Genomic DNA, 22,087 nt, shown 5'->3' with positions numbered 1-22,087 from the left:
CCCGGCATCTTCACCATCAGAAGTAATCTGAGGAACAGGGCGAGCTAGGGCGCCCCTAGTGTTAGTGACAGGGAAGGAGCCCCTGGTCCCAGGACACCCGTCAACAGAGTCATGACACCTGATATATTGCAGTCATCATATAGAGAGGGTGAAATTGAACACATCACCAATTTTCTAAGTAAATATATTTCTACAGGTGCTTTTGAGATGAAATTCTCATCAGATGTCAGTAACAACCCCCATCCAATTCACATAGGCAAATAAATTGACATGTTCAATACTTATTTCACCTGCTATCTAGCATTGTTTACTTAGAATTGCTCAATATGCCTTTCTAACCAGCTAATTCTTCTCTTTTTTCAGCTCCAAGTAGAAACAGGAAGTCTCTTTTCTCTGCATTTATCATTCCCCTCTTCAACTCCTGAGCCAGCTGCTCTGCTCCTTCCTCTTGCAAGTGCTATTTGCAGTGACTTATGACTCATGTAGGGAAAATTGACTTACTATTTTGACATAGAGCTTAGAAGGATTCAGCTGGTCTTTTTTTTTTAATCACATGATGTAATAGACCTAATAAAAAACATAAGAATTAACTGGGTATAAAGTCAAAATGAGCAATTGTAAGTGCACAGTGCTGTATCTACGATTGCAATATTGCAAGAGGATAAAAACTTTGATGGGAAGAGTGCTTCTTGATGTAAATTATGCAAGTCCGTTGGCACGTGATTATCCTTATAGATATGTATAAGAATGTACTGCGGACATATGCGTGTGTGTGTGTATACAGCTCTGGCAAAAATTAAGAGACCACTGAACAGATTTATAAAAATCAGCTACTCTACATGTCTGACAGCCATTCCAGTGTCAGTTGAATTCCAACCAGAGTACACCTCATTCTACTTAATGTGCTTCTGATTAGGTGATCACCTGTACCAAATCTTATTTAACAAAGGAAAGTATAAAAAAAACCCTGCTGTGGTGTTCACAATCCTCTTGCAATAGGACAAGCTGAATAGCAAAACAAGTGCTAGTAATATCCCAAAAGTAATAGGAATGAAAAAATAACTTTTAACCATGCCAAAGGAATTGAAAAGAAAAGTCTTGAGTGAGGAAAAGAAGGGCTCAATTGTGGCTTTACTAGCAGAGGGATACAGTGAGCGTCATTTTGCCTCCATCCTTAAAATTTCTAAGATGGCAGTCCATTACAACAAGGTCAAGCAGCAGGCATTGGGGACAACAAAGCTACAGAGCGACAGGGGGGCAAAAACGATTCTTCAGTGACCGGGATGACCGTCACCTTATTTGAATGTCACTCAGCAACCACAGGATGACGTCAAGTGACCTACAAAAGGAATGGCAAATGGCAGCTGGGGTGAAGTGCATGCAAGAACAGTTCGTAACAGGCTCCTAGAGGGAGGGCTCAAGTCATGTAAAGCTAGAAAAAAGCCTTTCATCAATAAGAAGCAAAGGAGAGCCAGGCTGAAGTTTGCCAAAGACCATAAGGATTGGACCACAGAGGACTGGAGTAAGGTAATCTTCTCTGATAAGTCTAATTTTCAGCTTTGCCCAACACCTGGTTGTCTAATGGTTAGACGGAGATCTGGAGTGGCGTACAGGCCACAGTGTCTTGCACCCACTGTGAAATTTGGTGGAGGATCGGTGATGATCTGGGGATGCTTCAGCAAGGCTGGAATTAGGCAGGTTAATCTTTGCGAAGGACGTATGAATCAAGCCGCATAGAAGGTTATCCTGGAAAAACAGTTGATTCCTTCTGCTCAGGCAATGTTCCCCAACTCTGAGGACTGTTTTTTTCAGCAAGACAACGCGCCATGCCACACAACTAGGTCAATCAATGTGTATATGAAGGGCCACCACATCAAATCCCTGTCATGGCCAGCTCAACCTCCAGACCTGAACCCCATTTAAAACCTCTGAAATGTAATCAAGAGGAAGATGGATAGTCACAAGCCATCAAAGAAGAACTGCTTCAATTTTTGTACCAAGAGTGGCATAAGCTCACCCAAAAGCAGTGTGAAAGACTGGTGAAAAGCATGCCAAGACGCATGAAAGCTGTGATTAAAAATCATGGTCATTTCACAAAATATTGATTTCTGAACTCTTCCTGAGTTAAAACATTAGTATTGTTGTTTCTAAATGATTATGAACTTGCTTTCTTAGCATTATTTGAGGTCTGCAAGCACTGCATTTTTTTGTTATTTTGACCATTTCTCATTTTCTGAAAATAAATACAAAATTTAGTGCTTGGAAATTCGAAGACAAGTCAGTAGTTTATAAAATAAAAGAGCAATTTATATTTTAATCAAAAATATACCTATAAAGAGAAAAATCAGACAAACTGAAAATTTAGCAGTAGTCTGTAAATTTTTTGCCAAAGATGTATATATATTAATCTAAATCCAATAAAAACTATAGCTATGCAAGCAACACATAAGCTGAAAAATAAAAAAAAAGTTGAAAGTGGAGAAAAACCATGGTGGAGTTGAAAGATTTTTCATCATTTTGCCTAAATTAGAATTGTTCTGCCACTTTCAGTACATTATATGGTAAAATGAGTGTCAATCAAAATAAAACTTGTCCCACAAAAAAAAAACTTATAGAGTTAGGACCAGAAATATTTGGACAGTGACACAAATTTTGGCATTTTATCTGTTTAACAAATTATTTAACAAAAAATATTCAAGATACAGTTATATAATCCATATGAGCTTAAAGTGCAGACTCTCAGCTATAATTTGAGAGCATTAACATCATAATAAGTAAGAACAAGGGTTTAAGAATTACAGCTCTTTAATGGTCTGCATGGGCTATTCCTTCATTAATCTCTCATTAATAAAGGAGGTAAAAGGTCTGAAGCTCATTCCAGGTGTGGCATTTGCATTTGGAAGCTATTGCTGTGAACCCACAACATGAAGTCAAAGGAGATCTTAGTGGAAGTGAAACAAACCATCAGTAGGCTGAAAAAAAATAAAAGAAATCCATAAGAGATAGCTGAAATTGTAGGAGTGGGCAAATCAACAGTTTGGTAGATTCTGCAAAAAAAGAAAAAAAGCACAGGTGAGCTTGAGAATGCAAAAAGGTCTGAATGTCCACTGAAGGCAACAATGTGGGATAATATAAGTATCCTTTATATGGTGAAGAAGAACCCCTTCACAACATCCACCCAAGTAAACAGCACGCTCCAGGAAGTAGGCGTTTCAGAATCTACGTGTACCATAAAGAGAAGATGATGTGTGAGACCAAATAAACAGGGTTCACCACAAGGTGCAAATCATTAATCACCCTTAAAAATAGAAAAGACAGATTGGACATTGCCAAAAACATCTAAAAAAGCCAGTCGAGTTCTGGAAAAGCATTCTTTGGTCAGATGAAACCAAGATTAACCTTTACCAGAAAGATGGGAAAAAGAAAGTATGAAGAAGGCTTGGAACGGCTCATACTCCAAAGCACACCACATCCTTTGTAAAACATGGTGGAGGCAGTGTGATAGTATGGGCTTGTATGGCACTGGGTCATTAGTGTTTATTGATGATATGACTGAAGACAGAAGCAGCCGGATGAATTCTGAAGTGTACAGGACGATACTTTCTGCTCAGATTCATCCAAATGCAGCAAGGCTGATTGTGCAGCGCTTCACACCCAAAACATACTGAAAAAGTAGGTTTGGTTTTTTTTTTTTGTTTTTTTTTTGTTTTTAAAGCAAATAAGTGGACTATTCATCCAACAACTGGAAAAGAGGAGTCAGTATATGGTACATGACAAGTGTAAGGGTCAACAGACTAAATACTAAACTTCCAATGTATAATCCACCCTTTCTGGTACCCAATGTCCAACCTAACAACCAAACTATGAGTACTAAAGAATAAATTAAAAATGACATCTCTTGCAAGCTCCTCAATCACAACCGTACGGCATTTAATGCAATCCCCCCATTGTTTACCAAATTTAGTCTTTGCTTCCTGATGTTCTGCCAATTTTAACAAATTGCCACCTATTCACAGGTGATATCTTGCAGATTGCTGGAATCCCACCTATCCCGAGAATGGGTTCGCAAGTCTCCAACCCCACTGATTGCCAATCTGAAGTCCATTCATCAGAGATAACCATTGATTGAATACTTTTTTTTTACATTTACTTTTTCATCAGATTTTAAAGTGGTCTCTATAAGTTAATTTTCTCCTCTTGACATGTAGACAATATACAGACAGGCTTGGTCGGTTTCCTGGTCAAACCAAATCTGGTAAATAAATATCTATCGACTAATGGCCAGATTGCCATTAATCCAGCACTGACTTACACTGCGGGAAAGTTATCGGATTCCCCCATTTGCCTCTGACAAAGCGTATGAGATGTGATCTTCCATCACATCGTCTCAGCTATCAATACACTTTTGGTCACTTAGAGATGTCATTTGTTTCAGGAATCCCAGGAGCGGTGCCAGTCATCTTCTCCCTTATTATACTTTCATCTTCTGAGAATCTGGGAGCCACGGTTATGATTATGTCTCAGCCCTTGTTTCATGGCACTTGGTCAGATGCCTAATCACCCAATACATTACAAGATTAACCACAGAAAAACTCTATATTTCATTAACAGCTGGTACCTCTGCCACAATAGAGAAGGCCTGGGCCGATGCTTATAATAGAGGAAATATAAGCACCTGCCAAGGAAAGAAGCCATTTATGTAAAATAGTAGAAGCTGTAATCCAATGGGTACCACGTCTCACATAATGGTCAACATATACATGTAGGGAAAAGAGATTCTGCACACTGTATAGCTTCTTAGCCACAACAATATACATATCCAATCTTTATTGCAAAGGGAAAGTATGGATAATATATATCTATAATAATAATTGCCCTAAGCAGCTTCCGGTTGTAACAACTTCCGTCCAGTTGTAACCGGTGACGTCACCGCACACCTCTTTCCATGTTAACCCTCAACACACACACTCCTCTCACCTTTCACCACGTCCACTCACTCTTTCACTCCACATACGACCCTTTCTCTCACTCCGTCTCTCATACTCACGCCGTCATCGCCGCTGATCCACGATCCCCGACATCTTCTTCCGCCGGCGCCATCCTGGATCCAGACGTCCTCCACGCCGGCGACTTGTTCTTGCGGCGACGCCATTTTGGATCGGCGAAATCCCGCGATAGTCAAGATGGCGTCGCCGCAAGAACATGTCGCCGGCGTGGAGGACGTCGGGATCCAAAATGGCGTCAGCCATTTTGGATCCCGACGGCATCCACGCCAGCGACATGTTCCTGCGGCGACGCCATCTTGACTATCGCGGGATTTCACGATACTCAAGATGGCGACGCCGCAAGAACATGTCGCCGGAGTGGACAACGTCTGGATCCAGGATGGCGCCGGCGCAAGAAGATGTCGGGGATCGTGGAGCAGCGGCGATGATGGCGTGAGTATGAGAGACGGAGTGAGAGAAGGGGTTGTATGTGGAGTGAAGGAGTGAGTGGAGATGGTGAAAGGTGAGAGGAGTGTGTGTGTTGAGGGTTAACATGGCAAGAGGTGTGATGCTATCGTATCCTCCTAATGCGATAGCATCGGGCCATAATCTAGTATATATATATATAATCATTTTAGATCAATCACTCTATTAAAAGCAAGTAACAGTTTTCTGTGGATTAATATTCTACAGTATGTACGTATGTAAAGCAACATTTGACCTGGTCGATGCATAAATTAAGATACTGTATGTAATATATCTTTGTAGCAACAATAAAAGGATGAAATGCATCAATAGTATTAAATAAACATTTCAAACTCACTGATGCAGGCAGAAAGGGGATAAAGTAAAGCAGATGTGGAGCACTACACAACATAAGACATGTATACACATTATTGTGAAGCCCAAAAGATTCTTGACCCAAAGACAAACTGGAAACATCTGCAATAGAAGTATTAGTAGTAGAAAGAGAAATAGTAGTAGTATAGTAGTAAAAGTACAAAAATGAGAAGTAATAGACGTAGAAGTAGTTGAAGACATGATAAGAGAAGCAGTAGTAGTAATAGTAGTATTAGAAGTATTAGAAATAGTAGTAGTAGAAGTAGTAAAAGAAGTAGACAGAAGTAATACACGTAGTAGTATTAGAAGAAAAAGTAGACGTACAAGTAATAGAAGTAAATGTAGTAGACGTAGATGAAAAAGTAAAGAAAGTAGAGAAAGTATAGAGTAGTTAGTTGTAGTAGTAGTAGTTGTAGTAGTAGTAGTAATAATAGTAGTTGCATTAGTAGAAGTAATAGTATTAGTACTAGTAGTAGTATTAGAAGTAATAGCAGTAGTATGATTAACAGCAATAGTAGTAGAAGTAATTGTAGCATTAGGCTGTATAACCAGCACTGTCCAAAACGGAGAACGACCCAAACAGTGAACTGATAGATCCAAAGTTGTGACAGTCCGGTTACATTTTTTTTTTTCCCCCGTATATGTACCTACCTACTGTCAATGTTATGCCTTTATGCATCTGTATCTGTACTTGTTCCTGCCTTGCTACTGTAATGCTCTGAATTTCCCCATGGTGGGACGATTAAAGGATTATCTTATCTTATTAGTAGAATAGTAGTAGAAGTAATAGTAGTATAAATAATAGTAGCAGCACTAGTAGAAGTAATAGTAGTAGCAGTAGTAATAGTAGCAGTATTAGAAGTAATAGTAGTATTAAAAGGAACAGTAGTAGTAGTTGAAGTAATAGGAGTAGCATTAGTAGAAGTAACAGCAGTAGCATTACTAGAAGTAATAGAAGTAGCATTAGAATAGTAGTAGCATTAGTAGAAGTAATAGTGGTAGCATTAGTAGAAGTAATAGTAGTAGAAGTAATAGAAGTAGCATTAGTAGAAGTAACAGTAGTAGCATTAGAAGTAATAGTAGTATTAGTAGAAGTAATAGTAGCATTAGTAGAATAGTAGAAGTAACAGTAGTAGCATTAGTAGAAGTATTAGTAGTAGAAGTAACAGTAGTAGCAGTAGAAGTAGTAATAGTAGTAGTATTAGTAGATGTACTAGAAGTAGTACTAGTAGAATTAGTAGTATTAGAAGTAATAGTAGTAGTATTAGTAGAATAAGGAATAGTAGTAGTAGTAGAAGCAGTAGTAATAATGTGCAGTTACAGTGGACTCCGTTTCATGTATGTGTGAGAAATTATATTTTCTGTTTCATATATACATCGCCATACATTACTTTTTGGTTAGTAAGGAAATAATATACACATCATATAAATGTTAAACAATTCTGTAAATGTGAAGATAGCTCCTGTAATTTCCAGGTAAAGTGGAAAGACTAGTTTTACGAGTCAGACTTTATTTTCTTTCAATAATCCACAGCCCCACACACACAGGAGGCTGCTGCCCCTCCACAATCAATTCAAAGCTCAAAACCTTCCATGCGAAGCAGAACATTGTTTGTTTAACTACTAAAGAGTATATAAAAAGAAAGACTTCTGGCTCCTTCATTTTCTCTTCTTCCATTAAGTAGTGCCATGTCAAGATAGAAGACACAGTGTAAGCAGGTGATCGAGCACTGGGTGGGCAGATAACCAGCATTAGTATCTTCATGTAAGCAGTGTTGGGCAGATTGATAAACCTGCATTTTTTATACATCTGCTACACCACCACAGTGTGAGGTCATCATATAATAACAAAGAAGCCAGGTTTAGCAATCATTTAACCCCTTCATGACCGTAGATGTTTTCGGTTTTGCATTTTCGTTTTCTACTCCCCTTCTTCCCAGAGCTATAACTTTTTTATTTTTCCATCAATATGGCTATGTGAGGGCTTATTTTTTGCAGAACGAGTTGTACTTTTGAACGACACCATTGGTTTTACCATGTCTTGAAACAGAATTTTTTTTCCCGTTCTCTAAGTGCGGTGAAATTGCAAAAAAAAAGTGCAATCCCACACTTGTTTTTTGTTTTTTTTGCTAGGTTCATTAAATGCTAAAATTGACCTGCCATTATAATTCTCCAGGTCATACCAGTTCATAGACACCAAATATGTCTAGGTCCTTTTTTATCTATGTGGTGCAAAACTTTTACAAGCTTTGCTAAAAAAAAAAAAAAGAAAAAAAAAAAATTGCTCCATTTTCCGAGACCCGTCGTGTCTCCATTTTTCATGATCTCAGGTTGGGTGAAGGCTTATTATTTGCGCACCGAGCATTTTTAATTAATGATACCATTTATATGCAGATGCGATCTTTTGATCACCTGTTATTCCATTTTAATGCAATGTCGTGGCGATTAAAAAAAACGTAATTCTGGTGTTTTGATTTTTTTTCTCACTACGCCGTTTAGTGATCGGGTTAATCCTTTTTTTATTGATAGATCGGGCGATTCTGAACGCGGCGATATCTAATATGTGCATGTTTGATTTTATTTTTATTATTTATTGAATGGGGCGAAAGGGGGGTGAGTTGAACTTTTATTTTTTTCTTATTTCTAAAAACTTTTTTTTTTTTTTTTTTTACTTTTGACATGCTTCAATAGTCTCCATGGGAGGCTAGAAGCTGCCACAACTTGATTTGCTCTGCTACATAGAGGCGATGCTCAGATCGCCTCTATGTAGCTGAATTGCAGACTTGCTATGAGCGCCGACCACAGGATGGCGCTCACAGCAATCCCGCATCAACAACCATAGAGGTCTCAAGGAGTCCTCTAGTTGTCATGCCGACACACCGGTGACCCACGATCACATAACGGGGTCACCGGTGAGCACATTTCGGGCCCGATGGCCGGAAATGCTTGTTAAATACCTCTGTTAGAGTTTGACAGCCGCATTTTACTAGTTAATACCCGTGTGTGGATCGCAATTCCGCCCGCGGCTATTGCGGGCACATGTCAGCTGTTCAAAACAGCTGACATGTCCCGGCTTTGAGGTGGGCTCACCGCCGGAGCCCACATCAAAGCAAGGGATACTGACATCGGCGTAATAATACGTCCGATGTCAGTAAGAGATTAAAAAGAGGATTCAGGGATGTTTTTTTTTGCACTGGAAACGTTGGAATGCATTGAAAAAGTATTTATACCCTGTGAACTTTTCCACATTATTTCACTTTATACCCACAAACTTAATTTTTTTTATAGGGATTTTACAGGGATCTACCATCACAAAGCAGCAAGTGTTTGGGAGGTGTAAAGGAAATGATAAATAGTTTTCTCAAGATTTGAAAATTATGCCGTATTTTACGCATTATAAGATGCACTTTTTTCCCCAAAATTTTGGGGGGGAAAGGGGGTGCATCTTATAAAGCGTATATACCTTACCGGGACCGTTGCTGCAGGCTGAGATGAGGATGTGCCCGGCGGTGCTGCCCAGTGTGTCGGGCGCAGCTGCCCAGGGTGTCCGATGCTTCGGGGAGCTCTGCCGACATTTCGTGAAAGGCCAGAGCCACCTGCAGTTCTGTGGTTTCCTGTGCGGTGAACCCTGGGAAAATGGACTCTGGGCAGCCGTTCACAAAATGTTGGCAGAGCTCCCCCACAGCGGCAGGCACCCCGGGGCAGCAGCGCCGGACACCCACAACACCGGAAACCCCCTCATCCCAGCCTGAGGCCTGCAGCATCACCCCTCTCCTGAATCCTCCAGCAGTGGCCCTGGGACCCCGCTTTACCGCAGGCACCACTGTTGTGAATTCCCTGGCTCAGACTTCTGAGCCAAAGCTCCCCCTGCTCCCTCCGGTGGTTACTGGAGGTAGTGGAGCTGGCCAGATTGACAGAGGTCTGCCAACTGATGATGATGATGACGACTGGAGGTCTGGGGTTACTGATTGGAGTATTTAAGTCTGCAGACATCCTTCAATCCCTGCTGGTGATTGCATCCCTGTGCATTCTGAGGTCTGATGTCTCCTGCCTGATCCTGCATTGTTCAGCTAAGTGCTTAATGGCTAATCCTTTGCATCTGATCGTTTTTTGTCTCTCTCTGCTTGTTGTGCGGCTTCAGCTTGCTCCTCTGGGGGTTGTGCTGGACCACCGCTTCATATGTTCAGCCTGTGTCAGTTTGTTCAGTCCCCTGTTATATTGGTCTCTTTTGCTTTGCTTCTAGTTCATACCAGAGTGCTCATATAGTGGGAGCGAAGTCGTGTGACTTCAGTGTATTTTTGTACATCAGACGTGTTTTTCAGGGTTTTTGCGCGATTGCAGACAGTGTCTATCCTTTCCTATCCTATCTAGTCAGTTTGGGCCCCATCATTTGCTCAGTCTATTTTTCTGCCTGCGTTTGTGTTTCGTCTTGTCTCACCGACAATGTATGTGTGGGGGCTATCTATTCCTTTTGGGGTCTGCTCCGGGGCAGTTTAGATTTCACCTTTCTCGCTTTAGGCTTAAGGGGGTTTTACACATAGCGATATCGCTAGCAATATTGCTATAACGTCACCGATTTTGTGACACAGCAGCGATATTGCTAGCGATATCGCTATGTGTGATACTTACCTCCGACCGGCTCCCCCGTTGTCTGTCGCTGATTGCGCGAGATCGGCCGGCTCCATTTCTCGTCGGGCGCTTCCTGCTGGCGTCGACGAGTGACGTGTGGAGACGGGCGGGAGGACGTCAGGATCGCCGCGTCTGAAAGGTAAGTATCGTCCGCTGTATCTCTGCTGCATCGCTGCGAGATCTGCCTGTGTGGCAGCTCACTAGCGATCATTTAGCGATGCACCAGCGATCTTGATCGGGTCATATCGTGGTCGGGATCGCTGGTGCATCGCTAAATGTAAAAGGGCCTTTAGTTAGCTCTCCAGCTGTGCCGAGGCATCTAGGGCATCGTAGGAACGCTCCACAGCTACTGCTAGTTGTGTGGATAGGATCAGGGGTCTGCAATCCGCTTAGTTACCAACCTCTCTGTTTTTTTGGTGGCTTAGCCTGTTCCTGCCATCCTCCTTGGTGACCCATTCATAATACACCACCCCCGGTAAGCAATTAGATGCATGGATTATAAGAATCACCACCATTTTATTATAAAAAAAATTTCCTATTTTTATCATCAAAATTCGGGGTGTGTCTTACACTGTGTTCCAAATTATTATGCAAAAAATATTTCCTCATATTTTCTCTAAATTACCTATATGAATTGCAGTCATTGTTATTTTCCAGTCATCTAATATTCTAGTATAATTGCAATGTTGTTGAACAAACTGCCTATGAAAACAGTATATTTTTAAAAATAAGAAACACTCAAAATGCATGTTCCAAATTATTATGCACAGCAGAGTTTTCAACCTTTTTATTTTGAACAAAAAAATGGTCAATTGTGAAATTATTAGCATTTTCAGCTTATTACAAAATGAAATCAAACAGTTTTCAAGTCAAAACTTTATTCTAGGTGATGTTACATTTGCACATAGGACCCCTTGTTGGAAAGAAGCTTCTGAACTCTCTCTTCCATTGAATTTGTCAGTTTTTGGATGGTTTGTGCTTCAATTGTTTTGCATGTGGACAGAATACCCTCCCAGAGCTGTTGCTTAGATGTGCACTGCCTCCCGCCATCATAGACACTCCTTTTGATGCTACTCCAGAGGTTCTCAATGGGGTTGAGGTCAGGGGAAGATGGTGGCCACACCATAAGTTTGTCCTCTTTTATGCCCATAGCAGCCAGAGATGCAGATGTGTTATTTGCAGCATGAGACGGTGCATGAAAATGATTTTGCTGCGGAAAGCACGGTTCTTCCTCTTGAACAATGGCAGGAAGTGCTGTTTTAGAAACTCCACATAGATTATGGAGTTCATCTTTACCTCTTCAGGGATCCTAAAGGGGCCGACAATTTCTCTCCCCATGATTCCAGCCCAAAACATTACTCCACCTCCTCCTTGTTGGCGCCTTAGCCGTGTTTTCATGGGGTGTCCATCAACCAGCCATCCTCCACTCCATCCATCTGGACCATCGAGCGTTGCACGGCACTCATCGGTGAACAAAACAGTTTGGAAGTCAGTCACCATGTAACGTTTGGCCCACTGGAGCAGTTTCTGCTTGTGTGCAGTGGATAGAGGTGGTCGACAGAATGGCTTACACACAGCTGCAAACCTCTGAAGGACCCTGCATCTTATTGTTCGGGGGACGTTGGAGACACCAGCAGCTTCAAAAACTTGTCTGCTGCTATGACAAGGCATTTTTGCAGCTGCTCTTTTAACCTGACGCAATTGCCTGTTGGAAAGAGTGCTCAATTTTTCCTTATCAGCACGCACACGTGTGTGCTGGGCATCAGCTACATACTTCTTGATTGTGCGATGATCACGATGAAGTGTCTTGGCAATGTTGATTGTAGTCATGCCTTGACGTAAATACTCCACAATTTGTTGCTTCTCAGCAGCCGACACATCCTTTTTCTTTCCCATTTTGGCAAAAAATGTAGGCTGCTTAATAATGTGGAACAGCCTTCTTAAGTAGTCTTGCCTATATTTGGACACACCTGCCAAACTAATTTGCACAGGTATCTGCAATTGCTTTCAGTGATATAAAGAGCCCTGACACACATCACCATCAATGAGTTTAAATGACAAACAAAAAAATTCTAACCTTATCACTCGTAAAACTCTGTTTGCATAATAATTTGAAACACAGTTTATAATCCGGAGCGTCTTATAATCCGTAAAATATGGTAAATCTGAAAATTGTGGCGTGCATTTGTATTTAGTCCCCGAGTCACTACTTTGTAGGACCACCTTTTGCTACAATTACTGCTGTAAGTCTTTTGGGTTCTGTCTCCGCCAGCTTTGCACATCTAGAGGCTGAAATTTTGCTCATTTTCCTTTGAACACTAGCTCAAGCTCAGTGAGATTGCATGGAGGCATCTGTGAAAAGCAATTTTCAAGTCTTGCCACAGATTCTCAATGAAACTTAGGTTTGGACTGTGACTGGGCCCTTCAGACAAATGAATATGCTTGGATCTAAACCATTCCATTGCAGCTCTGGCAGTGTTTAATATTGTTGTCCTGCTGGAAGGTGAACCTACAGTCTCAAGTCTTTTGTAGCCACTAAAAGGTTTTCCTTTAGGTTTGTCCTGTATTAAGTTCCATCAATCTTCCCATCAATTCTAACAAGCTTCCCTGTCCCTGCTGTAGAAAAGAATCCATACAGGATGATGCTGCCACCACCGTGTTTGACAGTGGGAATGGTGTTTGAAGGGTGATATGCAGTGTTAGTTTTCTGCAACACATAACGTTTTGCATTTAGTCCAACATGTTCTACTTTGATCTCATCTGACTAGAGAACCTTCTTCCACATGCTAGCTGTTTAATTTCTGGGACTTTCGGTGCCGCTAGATGAGGGAGCTATGGGGGTAATGGTCTGTGGGTGAGCTGTTACTTAAACCCCTAGATCTCTGACTTCCACTGCCAGTTAATTAGTTATGCTATCTATCCATCTTATATCCAGTCCTTTCTTATGCTGGTTTCCTGATTCACCCTGTTTTCTTATCATTCTCTTCTCTTATTTTTCTGTTCCTGACGTGACCTCTTGGCTCTGACCCTGCTTTGCTCCTTCAGACAGCATCCCTTCTGTGGAAGCAATCCAATGGATCTTGTTGTAAGACCAGATCCTGGTACAGGGGTTAATGAGTGAAGGTTAAGGTACAGGTGGTTCTCACAAAATTAGATTATTATCAAAAAGTTTATTTATTTCAGTTTTTCAATGCAAAAAGTGAAACTCTAGAGTCAATACAAACAGAGTGATCTATTTCAAGTGTTTATTTCTGTTAGTGTTGCTGATTATGGCTTACAGCCAATGAAAACCCAAAAGTCATTTTCTCAGTAAATTAGAATACTTTATAACACCAACACCAAATTTTTTTTTTTTTTTAAATCCGAAATGTTGGCCTACTGAAATGTATGTTCAGTAAATGCACTCAATACTTGGTCGGGGCTCCTTTTGCATCAATGCGGTGTGGCATGCAGGCGATCAGCCTGTGGCACTGCTGAGGTGTTATGGAAGCCCAGGTTGCTTTGATAGCAGCATTCAGCTTGACTGCATTGTTGGGTCTGGTGTCTCTCATCTTCCTCTTGACAATACTCCATAAATTCTCTATTGGGTTAAGGTCAGGTGAGATTGCTGGCCAATCAAGCACAGTGATACTGTTGTTTTTTCACCAGGTATTGGTACTTTTGGCAGCGTGGACAGATGCCTAGTCCTGCTGGAGAATTAAATTTCCATCTCCAAAAAGCTTTTCGGCAGAGGGAAGCATGAAGTGTTCTAAAGTTTCCTGGTAGATGGCTGCGCTGACTTTGGTCTTGATAAAACACAGTGGATCTACACCAGCAGATGACATGGCTCCCCAAACCATCACTGATTGTGGAAACCTCACACTAGACGACAAACAGCTTGGACTGTCTGTCTCTCCACTCTTCCTCCAGACTCTGGGACCTCAATTTCCAAGGTCTAGTGTGAAATGTCCACAATCAATGATAGTTTGAGGAGCCATGTCATCTGCTGGTGTAGGTCCACTGTTTTATCAAGACCAAAGTCAGTACAGCCGCCTACCAGGAAATTTTAGAGCACTTCATGCTTCCCTCTGCTGACAAGCTTTTTGGAGATGGAAATGTCATTCTCCAGCAGGACTTGGCACCTGTCCACACTGCCAAAAGTATCAATACCTGGTTTAAAAACAACAGTATCACTGTGCTTGATTGGCCAGAAAACTCGCCTGACCTTAACCCCATAGAGAATCTAAGGGTGTATTGTCAAGAGGAAGATGAGAAACACCAGACCCAACAATGCAGATGAGCTGAAGGCTTCTATCAAAGCAACCTGGGCTTCCATAACACCTCAGCAGTGCCACAGGCTGATCACCTCCATGCCACATCGCATTGATGCATTAAATGATGCCAAAAGGAGCCCGACCAAGTATTGAGTGCATTTACTAAACATACATTTCAGTAGGCCAATATTTTGGATTTTAAAATCATTTTTTCAAGCTTGTGTTAAAGTATTCTAATTTACTGAGATAATGACTTTTGGGTAATCATTGGCTGTAAGCCAAAATCATCAACATTAACAGAAATAAACACTGGAAATAGATCACTCTGTTTGTAATGACTCTATATGAGTTTCACTTTTGTATTGAAGAACTGAAATAAATTAACATTTTGATGATATTCTAATTTTGTGAGAAGCACTTGTACCTCTGGAATCTGCCGGATGGAGTGGCTTGGGCCAAGTCTGTTCAAGGCAGCGTTTCTGAGCCTGTGGTCTCTTACAGTGGTTATATAGAAGATTTTTACTACTTCAAGTGAATAAAACCAAAAGTACAACACTTTGGACACGCAGGGATGTGGTTGCCCCCTTTTTGGGTTGGGCATTCTGCTTATATAGCTTTCCATGTTTCGGGGTCTTAACAGTCAGGCCTCAGTCCTCCTCTGTCTCCACCTATTTTGAGATCTGCTTATACATAGTGAGGTGAACTGCAAGACTTCGGACCCATCCTGATACGGTACAACTTGTTGTGGGTGGGATGGCTTTTATGCTTTTTGATCAAAATAGTGTAAACTAATTACCCTATGTTGCTTACAAGCACTATTACTATTCATTTACTTACGGCAGGGTATTTGCTCATTTTTTATATCTTCAGTTCTGCACTGAAAATGAACAGTAAATGTAGGAGTGATGCGGTGTGCACCCCGTGCTATTGCTGCGCCTGTACTGCCACCTGCTGCTCGTCAGAGGGATCTAGAAAGCCTGTACACAAGCATAGAGTAGTGAGATCGCTCAGTACACACAATCTGTTCTGCAAACGATGAACACGATTTTGTCTCATTCAGAAATGTCCATTAACTTTATATAATGTTACACTATAATGACCAATGGGAAAAATGCTAGGCTTGATTTTTTTTTTAAACTTTTCTACAAGGTATTACTAAATGTCTCCTTGAGTACAAATGTGAATTATGGGAAGAATGGAAGTCACAATATGGCTGGGATCATACTGCGCGGTATAACGCAGTCAGTTAACACTGCCATAGCTTCCCATTAACTAGCGCATCGCGACATATGCCGTAAAGCGACACACGTTCGCGATGTGCCATTAAGCACTGATGGAGCCTCGGACGCGGGCTGCAGCGTCTGAAGCTCCGTCACAGCTAGCGCTGATGATTCATCAGCGCTAGCGGTCATAGCATAATGCATATCGCGTTATGAAATAGTGTTAACGCAGCCCGTCAGCGCTACGCGAAGATAGGGCTGGTTAACGCTATGTGAACCCGGCCTATGGAGGAATGCCCAAATAAAGTCATACATTTTGTATGTAGAAATTTGGGAAACAAATCTTTCTCCAATTAAAAACTTAAAGTTTCATAAAAAGTTCTCATAACTGGAGACATAATACAAAGTAGCACAAGACTTGTTCTTAATGGGACCCTGCAACCAAGTTTTTGCTACCTATTCTGAGAGTAGTATGATGTAGAGAGAGAGAGACCCTGATTCTAGTGATGTGTCACTTACTGGGCTGTTTTAGGTAGTTTTCATAAAGTCACTGCTTTATCAGCAAGAGATTATCACTAGTAAATCTGCTAACGAAGTAGTCCAACCCCACCAGTGACTGACAGCTTTCTTCCTATGCACAGTGTACAATAGAGAGCTGCGGAGTTATACAGGGCTCAGCAGAGAACTGGAAGATCTGCAGCAGATTTTTTTCCAGTAATGATACATTGCTGGAATCAGGGTCTCAGCCCCTACATCATGCTGCTCTCAAGTAGGGTTTGAAAACCCTAGAAAGATTCCCCTTAAAGCAGTTGCTCAAGATCATGACCAAACATATACGATAAGATAAGATAAGATAAGATAACCCTTTAATCGTCCCACCATGGGGAAATTCAGAGCATGACAGTAGCAAGGCAGGAACAAGTACAGATACAGATGCATAAAGGCATTACATTGACAGTAGGTAGGTACATACGGGGAAAAAAAAATATATATATAACCGGACTGTCACAACTTTGGATCTATCAGTTCTCTGTTTGGGTCGTTCTCCGTTTTGGACAGTGCTGGTTATACAGCCTAACTGCAGCAGGAAGGAAGGACTTTCGATAGCGCTCCCTCTCACATTTAGGATGAAGTAGCCGGTCACTGACAGTACTGCACATCTTTGTCACGGTCTCATGCATGGGATGGGAATCATTCTGCACCATGTAGCTCACCTTGGCCAGTATCCTCCTGTCGCCTACTTCCTGAACTGGATCAAGGGGGCATCCCAGGACAGAGCTGGCCCTTCTAATCAGTTTGTCCAGCCTATTCATATCCCTGGTTGATATGCCACTACCCCAGCACGCCACACCAAAGAAGATGACTGATGCCACAACAGAGTTGAAGAAGGATGCAAGGAGTGCCCCTCTAACTCCAAAGGCTCTCAGCCTTCTGAGCAGATAAAGCCTGCTTTGGCCCTTCCTGTACATTGCATCCAAGTGATGGGCCCAGTCAAGCTTATTATTGAGGATCACACCAAGGTACTTATAGGTGTTGACTATCTCAATGTCATTTCCCTGAATGTTCACCACTACTGGTGGATTTTTGCCCTTGCGAAAGTCCACCACCAATTCCTTGGTCTTCCAGGAATTAATCCTATTAATCCTATACGTTAAAAATAATGAAATAAAATACAGTCACCCTCTTAGTACTAAACAGAACACAAGTAGGTGGCATTGTGGAAATCCAGAATTAACAGGGGCAGTATACATGATGTCATTATCTTCCATGTACTGCTGACACTGGGCAGCTTTTCCGCTACCTTGGACCTTTCACGTCCCATTGAGCAATATACAACTACTATTTTGGGCAGGGATCTGCTCCGGCAGACTGTTTTTCTTGCCGCTTCTTTCCGCAACAACAAAAAAGTAGAAGATGAAAGCTCTGACTTTACCATGAAACGTTCCATTGTCCGCCAAGAAGTGTCTGCAGTACATCAAGGGACGCGGCTTCTCCGGATTCCAGGAGCTCATTTTTCCTTTTGTATTGTATTCACTCGCAGGTCTCCTCTGAAAGGAAAGATACACCGTAAACCAAATGGAAGACGTTAATCCAAACAACAATCGGGCCGCTCTGCGCCTTACAGCAACATTCAGTTATGCAAACAACATCTATAGACTGCATGAAAGGGAACGGGAGAAAGGGTCCCTCGTCTCCGAAATGTACACACCGTATCTCCAGGGATGAATGGAGGACAATTCTCATAGCAGAAATCTGTGCAGGGTTATGGACAGGTCAGTGTCATCTACTACACGTGTCTATGGGTTTCCGCTTCAGGATTTATTTAGATGATGCCATTTTGGGGTCACCTGACTTGTGTCCTTCCTTTTATTCAACTAATATGAAAACCAGAGAAAGTTCAACATGAATGCTTATGTGAGCGCCTAGGAGCACCCATGTCACTCTACAGCTATTCAGTGGCTTTAAGTTGGACAACGAGTCAATATTTTTTTGACTACCTAAACCAAACCCTATGGTTTTTAGGATTTGCATTTTATTCCATTTTCAGTGTTCGATCTCTCTGCCAGAAGAGGGCAGAAATAGATGGAAAACTATTAGGTGGGAAGGTGAACTATTCGGCCACACCAGGGGTACACCGAGTGCCTGCGCTTGGTCATTTCATGCTGACAGACTGTTACGGACTTCTAGAACAGTCCTAAACCTCTTCCCCACATACAACATACCAGAACCTCCCATGCCCTATGGGTCTGTGTATGGAGCGATTTTTTTTTCTTTTTCCAAAATGTTTTGAGTAACCCAAAATGCTACCAATAAAAAACAGCAGCTCGGCACACAAAAAGTAAGCCCTCGTAGAACGTCATCGATGGAAAAATTAGTATGTCTCGGTACGTGGCAGCACAAACCAATTTTTTTTTACTAATGTTTGAATTTTTTTGTCACCACTTGGAGAGTAATTACATTTTCAATGGGTTTTTGTTTTTATATATATATATATATATATATATATATATATATATATATTTTAAGCACTTTCCAAGTCTGCAGATCAATGTGATCCATGTCCTGAGACTCAAACCATTCACTGAAGACAACAGAAAAGTGTGTATCTCGTGAGACAAAAGTGTATAGCTCCTGCCTCAGCGCGCACACAGAGTGGAGTGCAAATACAATAAAAAGTCATGGGACCCGATTTTTTACGGCCATCTATTTTCATGCCGGTCTTGAGGGAGTATGCTGGAGACAGGCGCTTATTCATTAAAAGATGCGAGCTTCTTAATGAATCAGGAGTGCACCTAACCACCAACCTCAGTTGTGGACTGGAGTAAGATTTGTGGTGTAGCAAGCGCTACTGCTCGTAATCAATTTCATGACTCCGCTACATCCACACGGTCAATAACCGGCAGCACTTTGAACGCAGCCCATGTCCGCTCTGTCCAAAGCGCTGCCAGCTTTTGAACGCAGATGATTCCACAAGTGTTCATTGAACCGTGCAGAATCACCGCGTGAAATACATTGCACTGGTGATATTTATCTTGCGGAGACTGGCGTCTCTGCAACATAAATTGACATGCTACGGTCTGGAAAGACTCGCTGCATGTCCCTCTCCGCAAGGAAGCCAGAGGATTCTGTGCTCACATACTGGGCATGGGAGTTATTGAAATCCCATCCACTATGCTGTAGCATCTGGATGCTGCGGATGCACACAGCGCCCAACCCCCAGCGTTTACTGACCGTGGGAACATACCCTCAGAGTTGCCTCAAGCCCGTCTGGCCCCAGCTCCGCCTATGTAGTCAGAGCTGGGTGAAAATGGCATGAGAACATCAAAAGTCACAACATTTTACAGCAATTTTGGTGTACACACGTGGGAATTGCCTGTTTGTTACGCTATTCCCATGTGTTCAGACTGTCTAACAGCCGCATATCATGCAGCCGCAGGGACTCGAACACAATATACGAGCACGATAAGATACTCGAATAACACCTGAGCGTGCTCAGATAAGACGTTATCCGGGCACGTTCACTCATCACTCGTAAAACAAAAGCCCCAAAACAATGATGGAACAACAGGTTTTTTGTCACCATTTTACAGTACATTATTTGGTAAAATGACCGGTGTCATTCAAAATTACAAGTTGTCCTGTTAAAAATCAAACTTTTATTGCTTTAATGGCAGAAAAAAAAGAAAGTATTGACTTTTGGAAGAAGGGGAAGAAAAAAACAATTACGGAAAAATGCCTGGTTGTGAAGGGATTAAGAACAATCCTTAGATTTCCAGGTAGATAGGCTGGAGTCTGAAAGAAGCCAGTCTACCTCTTGGATAAAGAAGTGCAAGCATGCATGTAAAGGAGGTTGGGGAGGAAGCATCTTATGTTCCTGGTCATCTTATGTGGAGCCACAGATGTAGAATCGTTGACTGCAAATCCCATATTTCCGGCATAATCTGCATACAACCTATAGTCCAATTTACAAAAAACAAAAAAGATTGGTTCAATCAGTGATAAATATATAATGTAACCGACTTGGTCAATTGTGCTACCATAAATACCGTCATAACAGTACGCAAGATATCTAGTGGGAAGTGGAGCCTCTATTGTATTTTCTTTACATTAGTAATGCTTAATGCAATGGCTCTCACAAAAATACTCACCTCTGGTTGCATGGGTCACTGTGACGTAAATCCATTCATTGGTGGGCTAAAAACTCAGATCATGTAAATGGAGAATAATGTGCATGGTGTGGTCAGACTCGCAGGGGTCTGTTCTCAAGGGAAAGAATTATCAGATGGGATGGACAGATTCTGTCCAAGTTTATCTCCTCCAGCCCTCCAATTAACGTAATCATTATCTGGCAACATTTCATCACAATGATATCAATTCCCAGCAGATTACCGTGATGTGATCAGCCTCAATCAATTAGCAGGGTCTGATCCATCTAATGCTACCAATGACACACAAGCTGCTCTGCTCACCGGATAAACCCACCACCCTGCCTTGTGCCGTCATAGAGCCGGCCACACACAGACCGAGGCTTCACCGATGGTCAGGTGTTGGATGGAGGAGCCTCATTTGTACAGTATTTTGCAAATATTTTATTATGAGCATTGGGAATAACTAAGCCGTTTGACCGCCCTACAGAAAGCAGAATGCGAATTGTTGAGGCCGGAGGAGCCAATGACCACTGTGGACAATTTTCTGTCTTTTGCGTTACTAGATTTTTCAAGTATAATACGAGCCCTCTTTTGGTACATACGAATGAATAAAGCGTCATCCACACAACCATACTTTGGATTCATGTAACAGACAACAATTTGGATGCATATAGTTCTATGATTCCTAATATACAGTGTTATTTCTTCAATTTCACACAAATGTGCCAATTCATCATCATTTTTACGCCACTATACTGGGGTAAAGCACTCAGCAATACACAACATTTTTGTGAGTTTTCAAAGTTGACCAAAATTTTGTGACTTTTCCTGTTTTCAGTCCAATTTAATGCATTTCAGACAAAATGGAAGGCGCTTAGGAGGAGTCCGTGCCAAAATAGGAAGCGAAGAGACTGATAGAGGACCTCGGAAATGCTATAGAGCAGAGTTACGGAGCAGCAGGCACATCAACATGTTTATCTCACGGGGCCAAGGAGAAGAATAAAGAGAAATAAAGATCTATATACAGTGGCATGAAAACATTTTGGCACCTCTGGTCAACATTACTGCTATTGTGAACAGTGAAGCAAATTGAAATGATCTTAAAGAAAATGTGTAATATTACATTAATATATATATATATATATATATACATACATATTATATATATATATATATACACACACACATACATATACATATTATATATATATATATAAATAATGTTACACAAATATACATACACACAAACACATATACACTCAAGTATAAGCTAACCCTAAAAAATATAAGCCGAGGCACCTAATTTTACAGCAAAAACTGGGAAAACTTATTGACTCGGGTATAAGCCTGGTATGCATTGACCCTTCATCCTCATCCAGGTATGCATTGCCCACTCATCCCTATCCTGGTATGCACTGCCCCCTCATCCCTATCCTGGTATGCACTGCCCCCTCATCCCTATACTGTTTAAGCATGCCCCCCATCAGAAAAACATTAAAAAAATAAAACCA

General features: G+C 41.5%; 1 protein-coding gene across 1 annotated transcript in view; it reads right to left on the bottom strand.

Moving 5' to 3' along the window:
* The window catches only part of PLCH1 (phospholipase C eta 1), a 370,702-nt gene that overhangs the window by 307,800 nt on the left and 40,815 nt on the right, over window positions 1-22,087 (bottom strand). The window contains exon 2 of the mRNA XM_073579023.1: window positions 17,861-17,975. Coding sequence (XP_073435124.1) covers window positions 17,861-17,939 — 79 coding nt within the window. The 5' untranslated portion in view covers window positions 17,940-17,975. The remainder of the gene's footprint in view (window positions 1-17,860; window positions 17,976-22,087) is intronic.

The sequence above is a fragment of the Dendrobates tinctorius genome, unplaced genomic scaffold (genome assembly GCF_039654945.1).
Source record: "Dendrobates tinctorius isolate UK_male_01 unplaced genomic scaffold, ASM3965494v1 ptg000060l, whole genome shotgun sequence".
NCBI lineage: Eukaryota > Metazoa > Chordata > Amphibia > Anura > Dendrobatidae > Dendrobates > Dendrobates tinctorius.
Note: the sequence above shows the minus strand (reverse complement) of the source record. Positions and strands in the feature narration are given on the sequence as shown.